General features: G+C 43.0%; 1 protein-coding gene across 2 annotated transcripts in view; it reads left to right on the forward strand.

Annotated features, from left to right (window-relative positions):
• The window catches only part of LOC100561010 (cytosolic phospholipase A2 epsilon), a 63,831-nt gene that overhangs the window by 31,724 nt on the left and 11,718 nt on the right, over nt 1-20,389 (forward strand). For both annotated transcript variants that reach the window (XM_062968141.1, XM_062968142.1), the window contains exons 13-16: nt 1,175-1,397; nt 3,895-4,006; nt 5,886-6,023; nt 19,342-19,452. In XM_062968141.1, coding sequence (XP_062824211.1) covers nt 1,175-1,397; nt 3,895-4,006; nt 5,886-6,023; nt 19,342-19,452 — 584 coding nt within the window. The remainder of the gene's footprint in view (nt 1-1,174; nt 1,398-3,894; nt 4,007-5,885; nt 6,024-19,341; nt 19,453-20,389) is intronic.

Genomic DNA, 20,389 nt, shown 5'->3' on the forward strand with positions numbered 1-20,389 from the left:
GCTATGTTTCTTTCCTAAATCATCTTAGGAATGTGATTGTGTTAATACTTGTAATAAAATGCAACAGCTCCAGCCTCAAGAAAATAGCCAATCAAGATGTCTGTTCTGCTCAGAATACAGATTGTTCCAGCTAATATGTCAACTATTAATAAAATTCATGACATATTTGATTCCTGTATAACTCAGTCATGATGCTAGTTATGTGTTCAGAACTAAAAGGAAATACAGTGCCTTAGCATTCGAAATACATGTTAAACAAAAGACAGTGGGATAAAAATATAGGTTGAGTATCCCTTAGTTAAAATGCTTGGAACCAGAAGTATTTGGATTTTGGATTTCTTTTGGATATTGGAATACCTGTATTTGTATATACATACATAATGAGATATCTTGGAATTGGGACCCAAGTTCAAAACACAAGCATTTATTTATTTATTTAGTTAATGACGTGCCACTTTTCTCCAAGAGTGGGACCCAAGGCAGCTTCTAAAAAACCCCGTAAGATAGAAACACTTGTAATGTAAAAGCAATTAAAATCATTGGGTTGCTGTGAATTTTCTGTGCTGTATGGCCATGTTCCAGAAGCATTATCTCCTGCTTCTGGAACATGGCCATACAGTTTGGAAAACTCACAGCAATCCAGTGATTCCAAACATGAAAGCCTTCGGCAACACAATTAAAATAATATCATAATAGATTTTAAAATAAATATAAACAGAAAACCCATCTCTGCTTATACATTAAAAGATAACAAATAAAAATGTCTTCATATATAATCTATGCATATAGGACAAAGGTAATTTTGCACACAATATTTTACAAAATTCTCGGAAATCAAAGGCATCACTATTTCAGCCACCATACACATAACTCAGCCAGACCAAATGAATGCCCTGTGCTGCTGTTTGGAGCAACCAATCTGGCAAGGAAGTCCCCTCCCTGTGCATCCATAAATATCTACTGTTTCTCTTTCTGAGAGTGATAGCAAAAGAGTATTGGAAATATGCATCATGGGAGGATTGATGCTTTATAAGATAAATTGTATTAGATATTTTGAAGAATCAATTCAACCAATGTTTTCATGATTATCTTCCCTTCTCTAAGCTAACTTGTTGACTTTTATATAATTAATAATATCAAACATGTCCTAGTTTTCAACAATTTTTCCCTTTAGGACTCTATCAAATCTCTACCAACATGCTAACTGGTCACAACAAGATCTCTCAGGAGCAATTGCAGAGGCTCGCAAGAATATGACCAAAAGCAAGTGGAACCTCTTTTCTTTAGAAAACCTAAAGGAATATAGTGATGCTTTGGAGCAACGGCAAAAGGAAGGCTACAAGACCTGTATTACAGATCTTTGGGGACTACTTATTGACAAAGGAGTAGGCACTGGGGTAAGACATATCTCTGCTGTTTTAAGTATTTCCTCTAGACCAGGGATTCTCAAAGATTTTGAGTTACGGAGCCCTTTTTGAAGCAAAAGTTTCTTGTGGAGATAAGAAATGTTTATATATTTTATATTATGTTTGTATATATCAAACATAGGCCAGGCAGTGGTAGGTGGGTGCAGAGTGTTTGTGTGAACTAATTCACACAGAGGGGGAAAAAGGAAAGAAAGAAAATACAATACTTACAATGAAGAACAATTTTAGCCAACAAAAACTTAACAGTATTTCAATGGACGACCCCCAGAGCCATCCAGTTCAACCCCCTTCTGCCATGCAGGAAAAACACAATGAAAGCACCCCCAACAAATGGTCACCTAGCTTTTGGTAACAACAATAACAACAACAACTACTACTACTACAATAATAGGAGCAACCACCGGAGCCATCAACACTTGCTTCAGCATGGAGGTCATGTGGTCGTCAGAATCATGTGGGCAGGGTGCTACAAAGGTTGCTTCACGTGGGTGCTTACATTGCTTAAATTGTACCCCGAAATGACTATATCAGGAAGGGAAGGAAGAAAGGGAAGCTGGGGTGACAGAAAATGATGGGAAAGAGATTGGGCACCCATGGAGCCCCTGAGCATCTCTCACGGAGTCTCAAGAGCTCAGTGGAACACAATTTGAGAACTGCTGCTCTAGACTATGATACAAATCTCATTAATTTGTTTATGTACCAACTTTAATATAAATTAATGAAAACAATTTGTAATTTAAAATAGTAGCTTATGTGATGCAGATTTTTTTAAAGGGGAGGAAGTGGAAAAAAGGATAGGTATCATGATGATTTTACATGATCCCCAAGTCAAATTAGCTAGGATCTGTTCACACTTCACAAGGTTATAGTATTATGATTCTATTGTATGTTACAACATTCTATGGAATCCTGCGATTATTAGGATTGTATTGCATTAAGGTGGCAAATCAGCATTGAATCAGGACTGTCACCGTTGGTGATGATTCCTATCACATGATGCCATGAGTATCCTGATGTCAGTCTGCCTTGTTTCCATGATAAACATGCTATGTGCAATGGATAGGAAGACCCATCAATAGCCATGGATTGTGTCATGTTCTCATAACACGCTGCAATAAGGCCATTCCACTTCTGTGCTGGCTTGCTAACACTGAAGTGGCATCAGGGGGTTGGACTTCTCCTCTTCCCCCTTCCTAGTTCCAAGGCAGTAATTTGTTGATTTGAAGTTTTATTTTTTAACCTTAGCTCTAATTGTGAAATTGTTTTAAAATTATATTAAAAATATTACAGAAGGGTGGAGTTATGAGCCCAAGCAGTACAGTTGTGGAATCGAGAATGGCTAAGTGGTGCATTTGTGTAATCATTGTGGCATGTCACCTTTGGCAGCCTTATTAAACTATAGCTGAAAGAGTTTGCAAAGAGTATGCATCCCATCAGAATTCCTGTGGCTTTCTCCTGCAGAATTCTGGGGCTTGCAACTTAGTGAGGCCCAGGACCTCTTTGGCTGAGTATTTTAAAGACCCCCTCTACAGAATTATGCAGGAGGCAGCCACAGGATTTCAGATGAGATGCATATTCTTTGCCTACTCTTTTCACTCTAGTTTGTTACTGGCCAGGGATTATGGCTTTCTGCAATAAAGTTCTTAGTCTAGGAAGGGGCATTTTCAGGCAAAAAACTCAATCATCTTACAAAGCTACAAGCACCAGGATTCAGTAGGATGTAGTTATGCTAGCTAAAGTATCATCATAGCACTGTTTCTTTCTATAACAAAATTTACTTGTTGTTGTTGTTGTTGTTGTTGTTGTTTTTGTTGTTGTTGTTATATTCTGATTTATCTCTCCTGCAGGAGATTCAAAGCATCAGCATACAATTTAAAATATACTAATATGTGAACATTAAAACAGGATTAAATATACAGTATTTAAAAATTCCCAGTTAAAAAACAATAAAACACATTCAAAGTTACAAACTACAGCACCCCCTAACTTGATCTTAAAAACCTTCATATTTAAAAGCCTGCCTGAATAAAAAAGTTTTAGCCTGCCGCTGGAAGGACAGCAAGGAGGGGGCCATTCTGGTTTCCCTAGGAAGACGGGGGCTCCAGAGTCGAGGGGCAGCCCCTGAGAAGGTCAACTCTCTTGTTCCCACCAGTTGTGCTTGAGATGGAGGTGGGACTGAAATAAGATCCTGACGATCTCAGCACCTGGGCAGATTTGTAGGAGGGGATGCAGTCAACCAAATAGCCTGGATCTGAACAGTTGAAGGCTTTTCTAGGAATCCTATTTGGAGGCTGAAGATTTGAATCTTGATAAACAGTTGACTCCCTAAGTAAGTCAAATACAGGGTGATCTGACCGAAATTAAAATTAAAAATACCTTGTCTCTGTAGGATTACATGTAATTTCCATAGGATTACAACCCTGTCATTGTAATAAAGTGGTGTTGGTTAATCCATTTTTTAAAACAGAAACGCAGCACACTTTCAGAGCAGAAATGTGCCCTGAGTCATGGCCAGAACCCTCTGCCTATATACATGGTTCTCAACACCAGAGACAAGTACAGCCTTCCAGAATTTAAAGGTAACATTACTTACTTACATTAGCACTTGGTTTGAAACCAGAATTATTTCCTGTTACAAGTAGACATACTGATTGTTCTAAGATGCTTTAGCAAGAATCTTCTTGGTGACACAGCTTACCCAGGTTATTCATGTATGTGTCTTTTTTCAGGATGTAATGGATGGAAGTATTTAATAATGTCTGGCACTCTCCCCCCCCCCCCCCCCCCCGCCTTTCCAGGGATCCCAAATGCTCTGCAACCATCATTGAATAGAAGAGAGGCCGGAAAGTGACTCAGGCAGCCCAGTTACACAACTAGTCCTGCAACTGAAAGGAAAAATTAATGTCACCAGACATATGAGAAGGCAACATAACTTCTCTTCTCTCTTCTGCCTTGGTTATTTTCAACCCTCTCTGCTTCAGGCAGTATATCGCCATAGAAATTTAGAAGCTGCCTTTCAAAGACAGGAAAGATGTAGAACTGTGTGTCCATGGAATGTTTGATTGTTTTTTTTTAAAACATCTAATTGTTAATTATCAGAGTAATACTTGTCCATAGCAACATAAGCATGCCATTCTGAGATAATCTGGTAATTTTGTCCCTTTTTGCTATGGTAAATCTTAGAAGGAAAAGGTATCATCCTTTCTGCTATGGCTAACTATACTCTGGCCAACAATAACAGTTTAAGATAATGAATAAGATGCATATCCTTTTCCCATAATGGGATGAGTTGTAAGAGAAACTTTAAGGCCAAATTATTTGAATGTTAAGCAAGAAAACAAAAAACAGAAAAATATTTCCCCTGCTGGCAACTCTTCACTGCTTGGAGGCATTTTTTTAGCATATGATTATCTACCTCATCGGATGGGCAAAATTGCCTGTCCTACACCAATTTCACCCCTTTTCTGCCATGGAGCCCACCCGCTCCCATCCCACGACATTGATCTACTTCTGGCGGTGTTCAATGCCTGAAGAGGGTGAAATTGGCATAGGAGGCAGTGGCCGCCCACAGGAAGCTTTCCATGTTGCATTGAAAACAAAGGGAGAAAGCTGGGCAGTGATGCTTCCCCTTGTGGGATGAGGTAAGATTGATGTGGGGTGAATCCAGGAGAAAATGTGATGAGGTCCTTTGAGCCTACTCAACAGCCATGTTGAAAGAAGTGATTGATGGCCTTTGGGATGTAAACTGAGACCTACAAAGCTTTGCTGCTCTTGCATCATATGTCCTTGCTCTACCTGAAGCCTCCCTTCATTTCCTTTGATCATGGGCCATTCATAGATGTTTCCATTTCTGTCCAAACTTACTTTTGTCCAAAATCATGGTTCCCGCCCAGACTTCAGTGAGAACATCCCATAAAACTAGTGGCAGTGGGCAATATGGGTGTAAAGCAGAAAGTTTGAATAATGACACTACTTTTTCATCCTTGATCTGTGTTGGAAGCACTGCTTTCTTCCTATAAGTATTATTAGTTGGGTTAGTGAGCACATGAGTTGGGATATTCTTAGTGATGATCCTGCAGTTGTATAATTGTCTTCTAATTCATATTCATAGTTCTTGCACTGAGAAGGGCCATCGGAAAGTTTGTTTTGACTACTATATATTCTCAAATGATTTTTTTAAAATCTAAAGTCATATTTCACAGGGATTTATTGAGTTCTGTTAACTTTGCACTTATATATTCCACTTGTGTTTCTCTGATTTTTTAAATCTTATATACATTGTTTTGTGAAGACTTGGCTGAGATGAGTAAGTAAGAAATAATTTATAGCTGGAATAAATAAATGTATTTGCTATGATAAAGAGGCTAGACTGAACAACCACAACTGAACAACCACAAACCTAGATTTCATAAAACTAAATTTCAATTTGTGCCTATATTTGATATTTTCTTTTTGAAGAATGGATGGAGTTTACTCCCTTTGAGGTTGGATTACTAAAATATGGTGCCTATATTCGTTCTGAGAATTTTGGAAGTAAATTTTTTATGGGTCGGATGATGAAGAAGGTTCCAGAATCTCAAATCTGCTTCATGGAAGGTGATTTATATTTTTCTATTTTTAAGAAAGTGAATGAATACTTCACCAATGTTTTGATGTTTTAAAAATCCCTTGAATTCTTATTTTAATAAAATAAATTCTGACTGCTCCATGTCTAAAACACACGTATTTACTTCTGAGAACATCACAAAAGCTGTTATTTCAAACAGACTTCAAGCTTTTAGAATTTAATGAAGTTCTAGATCACTTCCAGTTGGACAAAAGCATGAGCAGAAACAAGATTCAGTTGTCTCCCGTAACCTAGAACCTCTGGGGGAATCCTTAGGAACAGAGCCCCATGAGAACCCATCACATGATGTCAGGACACTTCTGGTGGGAATTCGTGGTTGTGGGGATTCGTTTCTTAAGCGCATTGAAACAGAGCTTAAAAACCTCTTCTATCAGGAGTCGGGTGTCAATCGACTCCTGATAGAGAGACGGGGCAAAGTGTAGAGAAGACAGGGAAAGGCGCGCGGTAAGGATGCGGGATGGCAGGCTTTCCCTGAAGATAGGGAAAGATGGGAGGGAATGAGTTAAGACAGTTCCCTCTGCCTTCCCCTATTTTCCTATGCTTTCATCCACTTTCTCTTTGCTCCATCTGCACATGAAAGTTTAGTTTGCTTTATCCAGACATCCAAAATTTGAAAAACTCTAGAAATTAAAACAACTGACAGCTTCAGTCTTTGGGGAACGGGCTTGTTTTGCATCTAGCACTTGAAGACTTTTTCCTCAAGGGACCCTAATGGGGGGGGGGGGGAGAGAAAGCAGAGGAAAGGACTCTGTTTTTACAAACCCATTGTAAAAAGCAGAGATTCCTGAGATGATGCAGGGGATTCTTGTATGCAGGGTCTTCTCCCCTTCCCATCTTTTGTTTCCCCTTTTGGGTTTCTGGCAGTGGTGGAGCAAGAGTTCCTTGTGGGATGGCTGGGATGGCACTGGCGCATGACTCATCTCTTTCTCCCCACCCTTCATTATGTGTATGCAAATATAGATATTCCAAAACCTGAAAAACAACAACAATAAAGGTCGACTCAACCTTTACTAATAGGCTTAAACCTAATTGTTTAATTCCTCTTACTGTTTTATTTCTTTTGCATCAGACAGCTTAGAGCAAAACACACAGGTTGCACCACTGTAGGTTTTTATTGTCGCAAGCGCTGTAATTAAACACTGATTACAATTCAGAAAGTCTTTTTGTGGGACACTTGTGCAATGTGCATCAAATTAAACTAGGTGATCCAGGTGCCTCCTAAATCAGTATGGAAATCACACAGACTTGCAGCTGGTACTCTACTGACTACAAGCATTTCTCACCAGTGATTATGCTAGCTTCGGCTTCAGGAAGTTACTATCCGACAGCATCTTGAGGGCTACAGAATTCCTAACAGGTCAGGTAAAATAATACAAGGAGCTAATAAAGGATTAATTCTAAGTACAGTAGAGTCTCACTTATCCAAGCTAAACGGGCCGGCAGAAGCTTGGATAAGCGAATATCTTGGATAATAAGGAGGGATTAAGGAAAAGCCTATTAAACATCAAATTAGGTTATGATATTAAAAATTAAGCACCAAAACATCATGTTATACAACAAATTTGACAGAAAAAGTAGTTCAATACGCAGTAATGTTATGTTGTAATTATTGTATTTACGAATTTAGCACCAAAATATCACGATATATTGAAAACATTGACTACAAAAATGGCTTGGATTATCCAGAGGCTTGGATAAGCGAGGCTTGGATTAGTGAGACTCTACTGTACTAGTCAAATTCAGTCAATGGGATTTGTGTAAATGTTGCCATGTTAAGGTCCCCTTAATTTTAGTTTATTTGACAGTAGTAACTGAAATTAAGTCAACCATTACTGACATATTATTGCATAACAATGATCTTTTGTTAGGACTAAAGTCCTACCACTCCTAGAGCTCCTGAAGACCCCTGTTATTTTTCCTTTTCACTTAGGTAAGATTTAGGGGTGGCAGCTAACCAAATTTTTGGTTTTAGCTGTTCACTGCTTTTTTCTTAACATTGCCCAATTTTGCATCATTTATCAATTGGATCCATTAATGTAGTCCTGTGCCGCAGTAACTGAAAGTGGTTGTCCATAGACAGCATAAACTCCAATGTTTCATGGATGAATACTGGGACACATGTGGTCAAACAACATCAAAGTAGGGTCAAGTTGACAAAAGTTATTAATGAGAATGAACTCACAAACTAGCAGTTTGCTTTTTGTCTGATTTTCCTGGGAAGGGTATGCATTTGCACCCTCCTATCTTTTCCCCTCTGCTGACTTAACTGAGTGAAAACTACTCTTGCAGTTTGAACTCAGTTGTGTACCAATTGCAAGTAAACTGAGTCCAAAGAATAGAGGAGAGAGGAACATTTTAAATAGGGACATTTTAAAACCAGCTGAAAAAAACCAGACATTATTAATCAGGACTGTCTCTGCCAAATTAGGACAATTGAAGAACATGAGATAGCTATCAGTTCACCTGCTAGTCTGGAATGTGTTTTCAGAAAAAATTCAGTGGATATGATAATAATATACTTGATCCCTGGCATATTAGAAAAAAAGATATTGTTGGTCAAATATATTGCTGTTTAAATAATTTGAGGATTACTGACTAGGGACCTCATCAGACAGAGGTACTCAAGCTGGGGAAAAGTGGGGGCATTCATGGGGCAGTGGGGCAAATCTGGGGGGCAGTGGGGGAAACCATCGTCCCACACCCAACATTGCATTGTCCAATTTCATTGTCCAACTTCCCCCACTTTTTCCCCAGCTTACTGGATGAGAACATGGGAAGCTTCCCATGTTCTCAGGGCTCCATCCTATGATTCTCCAGAATAGAGCCAGGACAGAGCCCTGCTGGGAGTAGCTCTGCATCATTTGATGGGCTCCCTCATGCTTCGTCCAGGCTCTGTCCTGCAAGCATCGTAGGACAGGGCTGAAGACTAATGTGATGAGGTCCTAAGTGTTATCAGTTTTCCCTACACAACATTAATAATTTAGATTTATATGCTATATGCCATTTCTTTTTAAATATATTGTTTTGTGTGGAATACTCAAGGAACTCTAGAAACAAAAATTACTTTTACCACAGGCATGATTGCATAATAATTTTTAGTAATCTCACTGAATTGTCAGGAAATACTATGCAAGCTTTTCAGTTAATGAGATTTATTAGACAAGATGCTAAATAATGAAGAATGTTGAAGGGAAGCTTGGCTTATGTTCAACCCATGGCTTTAAGAAAGAAAGTATGATAAAGATGCAAAATGTAAAATTAGGCTCCACAGGAAACTGAGTTAATTTTTAGTGCCTGATATTCTGGTTACTAAAAAAAGATGAAGAGAAGGTTGTTCTTTCATTTTAAAATACTCTAAAATCAGTTGCTGCTAAAATATAATCTCCTTTGAGCAAAAAGCATGTTCCTTAACAATAGGAATTAAATGTTCTTTTCTAAAGGTGTTTTAGGTTTTACAAACTGCAAAGGAAGAGTGAGACTGCCCTCTTCTGACATTAGTATGAGTTGCAAACTAAACAAAAGCATAGGTTACTTGAGTCAACTAAAATCACAGTAACTATTTTGGAAAAATTAATAATTCCACATTTCTTTCTTCATGCATCCTGATATATTAAGGACACACATTTAATGTGCAGCCAAGCCCTTAAGTGAGACAGGAAAAGTGTAAATTGTTTGAAGTGAGATTGTCAGATGTTCTACTCCATCTATATTTTTCCTGGTTTGATTTTTGTTTGGGGTTTTTATATATATTCTTGTCCTTGGTAAACCTTCTATATCATTGGCAACTTTTTAAAAAGTTGCAGGTAAGATAAAGTATTTATATTAACTGTATTCATAAGTGCTGCTAACACATATATCTTCCTGCTGGCACTTAATATTGTTGTAAGCAATTCAGTATTTATTGTTTTCAAAAAATATTGCTGTTAGATTCTTCTCAGTTTACCATGGTCTTTGATACATAGTGCCAAGAAATGCTTCCCCCCCCAAGTTCACTCAGCAAAAAAGACTGGGTTTTTTTTGGGGGGGGGGGCTTATTTTTCTTTAAAGATTTGAATAATAAAGAAGAAGCAAAGCAACACAACATTTTATTTTTGATTCTAAAGGTTGGGGTGGGAGGGCAAGTGTGCCACTGCCGCTTTTTTTTAAATTAAAGGACATTGCGAGCAGCTATTAGAAGCTTTTTGGGGGTGATAGGGGAAAGGGCTTATTTTTGTTGTGTGTTTGTGGCCAGGCCTCCTCAAGGGTACTCCAAGGCTTACTCAAGCCCTTATCTGTCTCTGGCTTTGTGTGTGCCAGGATTGCATTGCAAAGCCCATCATTCTCTCCACCTGCATCAAATAATAGCTGCCGGATGGGGCACTCCAAAGCCAGGAGTGCTTCGCAAGTTAAACTCTCCGGCACCTTCCAATCAGGACCCTTGTGTGCCAGGGTTGCATTACAGGAACAGATTTCTGCAATTATTAAAAATGGTTTCTTATATAAGCTATGAAAATTCACCATAAATCAGAGGATAAAGAAATGTTCTGAATTTTGGTGAGCTAACAGTGTTAAATGTGTTCTACCACTGTACCAAGTTTGAAGAGGATAGTTCAAAAATGAGGGTGGGAGAGTGTCAGGACCCAGGCTGCAAGGCACCAATAACCATACACAGAGGCCAGAATCTATCTACTATCTTTATTGAAGGAGTATATAAAGTTGGTGAAAACAAATGTAAAAGTTAGTCCAGAAGCAGACCTTTCAGGAAAGGTCAAAATTAGTCCAAGAAACAATGTCCAATATGCAATATTAAGGGCCAAAGTTGTAATCCAGTAACCGAAACACTCACCTTGCCAGGCAAGGTGAGGGGAGATGACGAGGTCCTTTAGTCCATGAACTTGAGCAAGGCTAGGAATTAACTTGATACTTGAAAACAAGGCTTGAATCGTGACACAAGGTAACGAGGAACAAGAACAAGGTCCGTGGAATTACTTGGTAAAATCCGTGAAACAAGGCAAGGTTTAGTCCTGAAAGGCGAGGCAAGGTCCGAAGGTAAACAAGGCTGGGAAGCAGGAGCGAAGGCTTGAGAACAAGGACAAGGCTTGAACAGGAACGAGGCTTGGAACGGAGCGCGCTGTCCAGACACAACTCGCTCCGGAGGCTGACGAATTGACTCCGCGAAGTTACTTCGCGGTTAAAACACCTATATAGAGTCTAACTTTCCCGCCGAGAGCAGTTCTCTGGGAACCAGAAACGAAAGCTAATCTCTGAGACCAGATGTTTGACTCCTTAAAGATTCTCACGGAAAGCAGGCTTAATTGGCTAAATTCTTAGCAGCTATTCTAGCACTCCTGCGCGAGGCCGCTTCCAAACCTCTCTGTTGTTTACAAAACTCATGGCGAGAAAACACAGGAGATGTAGGCTCAGGGTTTGTTTGACATACTTCTGGAACACAACTCTCTTGCAGGTGCAAGGTTCCCAGATCTGGCTGGGAAGAATCTGGCTGGGAAGATTCCAGTTCTGACTGGGGAGGTAAAAAACCCAAGTTTTCTTCTTCATCAGGCATCACAATGTCATGAGCAGGACTACAAGGCCCATGAGTCATCACACTATCCCCCTCCTCAAGCCCCCTCCCAAACCGGGACTCTCTCCCCGAGGCGCGAGGTCGTGGCTTGGCAGGATAGGTCTGATGAAAGCGACGGGTTAGATCAGGAGCATGGACTGTGGAGGCGTCTTCCCAAGAGCGTTCCTCAGGGCCAAAACCCACCCAGTCAATGAGATATTGCAGGCGGCGGCGGTGAAAGCGAGAATCCAAAATGTCCTGAACCTCGAACTCGTCCTCTCCATCCACCAAAACAGGGATGGGGGCCGGCCGGTTTACATCTGACCGCACACCATCCGCCGGAAGGAGCAGGGAGCGGTGAAACACTGGGTGAATGCGCATTGAACGCGGAAGTTGGAGTTTGAAAGTCACGGGGTTTAATTGCGCCACCACTGGATAGGGGCCAATGAAACGGGCATCTAACTTCCGGCAAGGGCGATGGGAGGGCAGAAAGCGAGTGGACAGAAAAACCCGATCTCCTACCTTGATTTCGGGGCCCTGCTGGCGATGTTTGTCCGCGTGACGTTTATAGTCCTCCTTGGCTTGGTCCAGTTGCTGGAGCAAAAGTTGTTGCACCGCTGTGAGTTCCTGCAGCCAATCCTCTGCTGCGGGAACTTCTGAAGTTTCAATGACAGGGGGAAAGAAACGTGGATGGAAACCGTAGTTTGCAAAGAACGGCGTTTCTTTTGTAGAAGCCTGGACTCCATTATTGTAGGCAAACTCCGACAGTGGTAACAGAGAAGCCCAATTGTCCTGTTGGTAGTTTACATAACAGCGAAGGTACTGTTCCAAAGTGGCATTAGTGCGCTCCGTTTGCCCATCTGTTTGGGGATGATGAGCGGAAGATAAACGAGAGTCTATGCCCAATAGTTTTTGTAGTGCTTTCCAGAAACGAGAGGTGAATTGGGACCCACGGTCTGTGACCAAACTCTTGGGCAACCCATGCAATCTGAAAACATGTTGAAGGAATAAATCTGCAGTCTCTTTGGCCGTGGGGAGGCCATTGCAGGGAATGAAATGGGCTAACTTGGTAAAAAGGTCCACCACCACTAGGATCGTGGTAAATTCACAGGAAGGTGGTAAGTCAGTGATAAAATCCGCAGAAATTATTTCCCATGGGCGAGATGGGGTAGGAAGGGGGTGTAAAAGCCCTGAGGGCTTCTCCCTTCTTGTCTTGGAGCGCTGGCATACTGGGCAGGTGTTGACATATTTTTCCACATCCTTGCGGATCTTGGGCCACCAGAAATCTCTTAGGATCAAATGCATGGTTTTAAATAGTCCGAAATGCCCTGCTGGCTTGCAGTCATGACACAGACGAAGTGCTTTTTCCCTGCCCGGTCCTGGTGGGATATAAACATGATTTCTATAGCAAAGCAGTCCATCCTTAAGCGAAAAGGGAAAATGCAGCCCTTGACGAAGTTGGTCCTGCGCCCAGGCATCTGCTTGCTGACTAGCCCTGATTTCTTGAGCACAGAGGGGCCCTGGAGTAGAGGGAATTGAATCAATGAGAGTGGATTTGGTGTTCCCCACTGTGAGCGTGGCAAAGTTCTCGGGTTGTAGTAGTTGGGATTCAAAGGTCTCCTTGCGTCCTGCAGCGTATTCCGGTTTACGTGACAGGGCGTCTGCTTGCTTGGTTTGGGCTGGGGTTACATAATGAATCTGGAAGTTAAAACGTTCAAAGAATAAAGCCCAACGTTGTTGCCTCTGATTTAGCTTGCGGGCAGTTCTTAGATGTTCTAGATTCCGATGATCAGTATGGACTTCAATGGGAAATTTGGCCCCTTCTAGCCAATGTCTCCAAGTTTCAAAAGCTGCCTTTATGGCTAATAGTTCTTTTTCCCAAATGGTATAGTTTCTCTCTGGTGCGGTTAGTTGACGAGAATAAAAGGCACAAGGATGAAGGTGATCTCCCACCGGTTGTAGGAGTACAGCTCCAATTGCCACATCAGAGGCGTCCGCTTGCACAACAAAAAGGGTTTCAGGATCTGGATGCTGAAGGATTGGCTGGGACGTGAATAATTTCTTTAGTTGTTGGAACCCTTTCTCTGCTTGATCAGTCCAGCGGAAGGGCTGTTTCCCACGGATGCAGCTGGTGATTGGGTCAGACCAGCGGGCAAAATCTGGAATGAACTTGCGGTAATAGTTCGCGAACCCCAAGAATCGCTGCACCTCTTTCTTGTTGGTTGGCGCCCGCCATTCCAATACTGCTGAAACTTTTGCCGGGTCCATGGAGAGCCCTAGAGGCGAGATGCGGTACCCCAGGAAATCTACCTCTTGTAGATCAAAAGCGCATTTTTCCAGCTTGGCATAAAGCCCATGATCCCGCAATCGTTGTAACACCATTTTAACGTGGTTCTCATGTTCTGATTGTGATCTAGAAAACACCAAAAAATCGTCCAGGTAGATGATCAAGAACCGATCTAGATAATCCTGAAAGATGTCGTTGACAAAATGCTGGAACGTTGCGGGAGCTCCGAAATGCCCTGCTGGCTTGCAGTCATGACACAGACGAAGTGCTTTTTCCCTGCCCGGTCCTGGTGGGATATAAACATGATTTCTATAGCAAAGCAGTCCATCCTTAAGCGAAAAGGGAAAATGCAGTCCTTGACGAAGTTGGTCCTGCGCCCAGGCATCTGCTTGCTGACTAGCCCTGATTTCTTGAGCACAGAGGGGCCCTGGAGTAGAGGGAGTTGAATCAATGAGAGTGGATTTGGTGTTCCCCACTGTGAGCGTGGCAAAGTTCTCGGGTTGTAGTAGTTGGGATTCAAAGGTCTCCTTGCGTCCTGCAGCGTATTCCGGTTTATGTGACAGGGCGTCTGCTTGCTTGGTTTGGGCTGGGGTTACATAATGAATCTGGAAGTTAAAACGTTCAAAGAATAAAGCCCAACGTTGTTGCCTCTGATTTAGCTTGCGGGCAGTTCTTAGATGTTCTAGATTCCGATGATCAGTATGGACTTCAATGGGAAATTTGGCCCCTTCTAGCCAATGTCTCCAAGTTTCAAAAGCTGCCTTTATGGCTAATAGTTCTTTTTCCCAAATGGTATAGTTTCTCTCTGGTGCGGTTAGTTGACGAGAATAAAAGGCACAAGGGTGAAGGTGATCTCCCACCGGTTGTAGGAGTACAGCTCCAATTGCCACATCAGAGGCGTCCGCTTGCACAACAAAAAGGGTTTCAGGATCTGGATGCTGAAGGATTGGCTGGGACGTGAATAATTTCTTTAGTTGCTGGAACCCTTTCTCTGCTTGATCAGTCCAGCGGAAGGGCTGTTTCCCACGGATGCAGCTGGTGATTGGGTCAGACCAGCGGGCAAAATCTGGAATGAACTTGCGGTAATAGTTCACGAACCCCAAGAATCGCTGCACCTCTTTCTTGTTGGTTGGCGCCCGCCATTCCAATACTGCTGAAACTTTTGCCGGGTCCATGGAGAGCCCTAGAGGCGAGATGCGGTACCCCAGGAAATCTACCTCTTGTAGATCAAAAGCGCATTTTTCCAGCTTGGCATAAAGCCCATGATCCCGCAATCGTTGTAACACCATTTTAACGTGGTTCTCATGTTCTGATTGTGATCTAGAAAACACCAAAAAATCGTCCAGGTAGATGATCAAGAACCGATCTAGATAATCCTGAAAGATGTCATTGACAAAATGCTGGAACGTTGCGGGAGCTCCGCATAAACCATAATTCATAACTCGGGACTCGAATAATCCGAATTTAGTCTGGAAGGCGGTCTTCCACTCGTCCCCTTCTCTGATGCGAACTAGGTTATAAGCCCCCCGTAGGTCCAGCTTGGTGTAGACCTTGGCTCCTCGAAGTCGGTCTAGTAGATCCGAGATTAAGGGCAGGGGATAGCTGTTCCGCTTAGTGATATTGTTCAATGCTCTGTAGTCCACCACCAAGCGTAATTCCCCTGACTTCTTCTTCACAAACATCACTGGGGAGGCGGCTGGGGATTGAGAGGGTCTGATGAATCCCTTGCGAAGGTTTGTCTCTATGAATTCCCTGAGAGCTTCTTGCTCCGGTTCAGTCAGGGAGTAGAGATGCCCTCGCGGGATCGGGGCCCCCTCCACCAAGTCAATGGCACAGTCATAAGGTCTATGTGGGGGTAATTTTTCGGCTTCTTTTTCATTGAATACATCCCAATACTCGGAGTACTTCTTTGGCAAGGTGATAATGGGCTCGGTGTCTGTGGCATGGCAGACCTTGGCTACGAGGCAATGGTTTTGGCAGTACTTTGAAGCAAACTGCAGTTCTCTGTTGGACCAGGAGATGCTTGGGTCGTGAAGTGTCAGCCATGGAATCCCCAAAATCACAGGGAAATGGGGAACCTCAGTAACAAAGAAGGAAATCTCTTCCATATGTTCCCTTATCCACATCCTGGTGGGTTCCGACCACTGGCTTACGGGGCCCGTCTTGAGAGGGCGGCCATCGATGGCTTGCACCACACGGGCATTCTTGAAGTCATGATATTGTAATCCCAGAGAGTCGGCATACTCTCTATCAATGAAATTGTTGGTGGCTCCTGAGTCTATCATGGCGTGGATCATGACGGGTCCCTTTTTTGCTGACCATAAGGTGACCACTAGAAGGAACAGGACCCCGGTTGGCGGCTCTTGAATGGGTTTTTTGACCGGGTTGGCGAGCCTCTCTACGCCCGGTCGTTGGCTTCCCCCGCCGGCTGTGTGCCAGCCGCCTCAGACGCCTTCGTCTCCGTGGAGGACGCCGCCGCAAGACGGGCGGCGGGCTTCCCTTTGGCTGGGCACTCTCTGGCGAAGTGGCCCCCATTCCCGCAATACCAACAGAGGTTTAGGCGTTGGCGGCGGGCCTTCTCGGCGGCATCTAATCTGGGACGCACATTGCCCAACTGCATCGGCACCTCCTCGCTCCCTCTGGGGTATGGGGATGGTGGTGGGGGTCTCCACACTGGACGCGGCTGAACGCTGGCGGGAGCGAGGGGTTTTGCCCCAGCTCTACCGCTCTGGCCTCGTACCCACTGTTTCCTGTTGGCAATCATGACTTCAGCCCGTAAACATTGATCAATGAGTGCTTCAAGAGTGTGGGGAGGATCCACCTTGGAGATTTCCTCCAGCATTTCAATGTTGAGACCCTCCCGAAATTGTCCTCTGAGGGCTACATCGTTCCAGCCGGTGTTGTGGGCCAGCACTCGGAACTCGGCTATGTACTGAGACATGGGTCTGTCTCCTTGAAAGAGGCGGCGGAGTTTGTGACCGGCTGCCTCCAAATTGTCCTCAATTCCCCAGGTCTCCTTAAGGTGGTCCAAGAAGTGTTGCGCTGATCTTAGGTGTGGAGAGGCTTGGTCGAACAGTGCCGTCGCCCAGTTGGCCGCTGGCCCGTCTAGAAGACTGTAAACCCACGCCACCTTGATGTCTTCTTGGGGAAACTCGGCGGCACGGGCCTCTAGGTAAGCCTGGCACTGGCGGCGGAAAACTTGGACCTTGGAGGCTTCTCCAGAAAACTTGGTTGGCAACGCCATGGCCGGGAGGCGGATTCCGCGCTCTCTCAACCCTTTTATTTCTCCATCCTGCGCGTTGAGTCTGTCACGGATGCGGTCCACTTCGTCCTTGCTGATGGTGTAGCTAAGTGGCTGTCCACCCGGCACGGCTCCGGTAGACATTCTGGCCTTGGTTAATTGGTGCTTATGGTGGCGGAGTCAAACTGTCAGGACCCAGGCTGCAAGGCACCAATAACCATACACAGAGGCCAGAATCTATCTACTATCTTTATTGAAGGAGTATATAAAGTTGGTAAAAACAAATGTAAAAGTTAGTCCAGAAGCAGACCTTTCAGGAAAGGTCAAAATTAGTCCAAGAAACAATGTCCAATATGCAATATTAAGGGCCAAAGTTGTAATCCAGTAACCGAAACACTCACCTTGCCAGGCAAGGTGAGGGGAGATGATGAGGTCCTTTAGTCCATGAACTTGAGCAAGGCTAGGAATTAACTTGATACTTGAAAACAAGGCTTGAATCGTGACACAAGGTAACGAGGAACAAGAACAAGGTCCGTGGAATTACTTGGTAAAATCCGTGAAACAAGGCAAGGTTTAGTCCTGGAAGGCGAGGCAAGGTCCGAAGGTAAACAAGGCTGGGAAGCAGGAGCGAAGGCTTGAGAACAAGGACAAGGCTTGAACAGGAACGAGGCTTGGAACGGAGCGCGCTGTCCAGACACAACTCGCTCCGGAGGCTGACGAATTGACTCCGCGAAGTTACTTCGCGGTTAAAACACCTATATAGAGTCTAACTTTCCCGCCGAGAGCAGTTCTCTGGGAACCAGAAACAAAGCTAATCTCTGAGACCAGATGTTTGACTCCTTAAAGATTCTCACGGAAAGCAGGCTTAATTGGCTAAATTCTTAGCAGCTATTCTAGCACTCCTGCGCGAGGCCGCTTCCAAACCTCTCTGTTGTTTACAAAACTCATGGCGAGAAAACACAGGAGATGTAGGCTCAGGGTTTGTTTGACATACTTCTGGAACACAACTCTCTTGCAGGTGCAAGGTTCCCAGATCTGGCTGGGAAGAACCTGGCTGGGAAGATTCCAGTTCTGACTGGGAAGGTAAAAAACCCAAGTTTTCTTCTTCATCAGGCATCACAATGTCATGAGCAGGACTACAAGGCCCATGAGTCATCACAGAGAGTCCTGTAAAGTCCCCCCCCCCCCCCGGTGATGTTTTTGGCTATTGCGCATGCGTGCCTGCCATTAACGAATTCATTTTGAATATTCTGAATATTTGTTAAGTTTCAAAAAAATTTGGGTCAAAATTCAAAAGTAATTTCAGAAACGAAGCGCCAGCGCCCCCTACTTTAGAAGCAGTATTGAACCATTTTTTCATGGATCGCACATGCCTAGTAATGGCCCCAATTATTAAAGAGCAAGCCCCTACAAAATGCTTTGATTTACAGTACAAACAGCTCACAACAGTTAACTGTTGCTGTGAAAACACACACATGCATATAACACCTCTCCCTGTGAAGGCTTGATAGTTTTGTTCAGAGGAAATTACTGGGTGCAAGACGACACCAGCATTCCTGATAATTAAAAAGTCAACGTGCCTCAACACTGTAAAATGTAAGTCTACTGCTTTTATCAGGGGCAGGCAAGCCCTGAGCCCTATAAGACCACACCACCTGATTTTCAGCTATTCGTTTTCTGATGAACCATTTGGAGTGATTGGAAATGATATTGTAACAGTCCTTATCACCTTATGAGGCAAATTCTGGTCAGGGTTTGCTAATTTTGTTTTTTGTTTGTTTTTTGTTTTTTTTGTAGTCTATGGGATGCATTCTTCTCAGACTTGCACTGAATCACATTGTCCATTATTTTAAGGCATCTTAATAAAAAAATGATAAACTGGTGTCTTGACATACATATTTTATTTTTTATCTGTATTTCCTACTCAATCACTCAGGAGCCACGATGGCGCAATGGGTTAAACCCTTGTGAACTGCTGACCTGAAGGTTGGGTTGCTGATCTGAAGGTTACCAGTTCAAATCCGCGAGATGGAGCGAGTTCCCGTCTATCAGCTCTAGCTTGCAGGGATATGAGAGAAGCCTCCCAGTAACACATCCGGTGTCCTCTGGGCAACATCTCTGTAGACAGCCAATTCTCTCACACCAGGAGCGACTTGCAAGTCACTGCTGACACGATAAAAAATACCCTCTATCTCTCATGTTCTTTCTTTGAATCTCCAGGTGTTTGGAGCAATGTATTTTCTTATAACCTGTTGGATTCCTGGCGAGCACTTGATACTTCTGAAGAAAGTTTTTGGCACAAATACACCCGGGACAGAGTAAAGGATATAGGTTAGTCATTTGATATTTGACTACAGGTCTTTGCTTCATTGGATTCCTTATTCTATTGTCTGCTCTGGTGATAAAATCCTTGTCTACACCAGCACTAAGCAATTTAGCACTGGAGTCTCCACTCAGAATGACCACTATATTGGCCACAAAACTTTTATCCAAGACGATAGTTTTCCTAGCTCTGTATCTTAGCAAATTTTTTATTTTCAAAAGATGGTACTGAAATTTTATGCCAAGCAGAATTGACTCATTGTAGCAAATTACTTATACTGTTGTGCTTTGGGAAAGATATCATTAGCAATTGTTCTTTTAGCTGTAGTGACAGCTGAGATGTTACTTCTATTATTATTTTTTCAAAGTTAGGTTGAAATAATCCATGTGAAATTGGGGAGCTGACTCCTCTCCTTTGTGCTCTACAAAACACACAAACAATGGAGAAATGGCATTTTGCCTTTGTTCCTGTCAAATTTGAGAAAAAAGTGGTATAAATGATGCTGATGATAATTTAATTTATAATCTCCAACAACTTCTCTGAAACTAAATTTGATCATTGGGCTGATACTTTATTCCTATTCTTAATTTGAATGGATTGAATTGAACATATGGGCAAAGACTGGGATGTCATCTCATTAGGTGCCCTAACATGGGCGACAGCGCATGCCCGGGGGGGGGGGGATTCATCAGGCATCACGGTGAATTCATGGGGCAGTGGGGAAATCATCAGCTCATACTCCACATCTCCCACAGTGCCACTTTCCCCATCACATAGAGAAACATTTGTCACTGCCTAGCTTCCCCCCACATTGTCCCCATTGCTGGAAATGAGAACATAGGAAGCCTCCTGTGTTCTCATTGCTCTGTTGTAAGATGCTTTCAGCACAGTTTTGGGATGGATCCCCACTGGAAGTACCTATGCATTGCTTGATGGGATCCGGTT

Source organism: Anolis carolinensis, chromosome 1 (genome assembly GCF_035594765.1).
Source record: "Anolis carolinensis isolate JA03-04 chromosome 1, rAnoCar3.1.pri, whole genome shotgun sequence".
Lineage (NCBI taxonomy): Eukaryota > Metazoa > Chordata > Lepidosauria > Squamata > Dactyloidae > Anolis > Anolis carolinensis.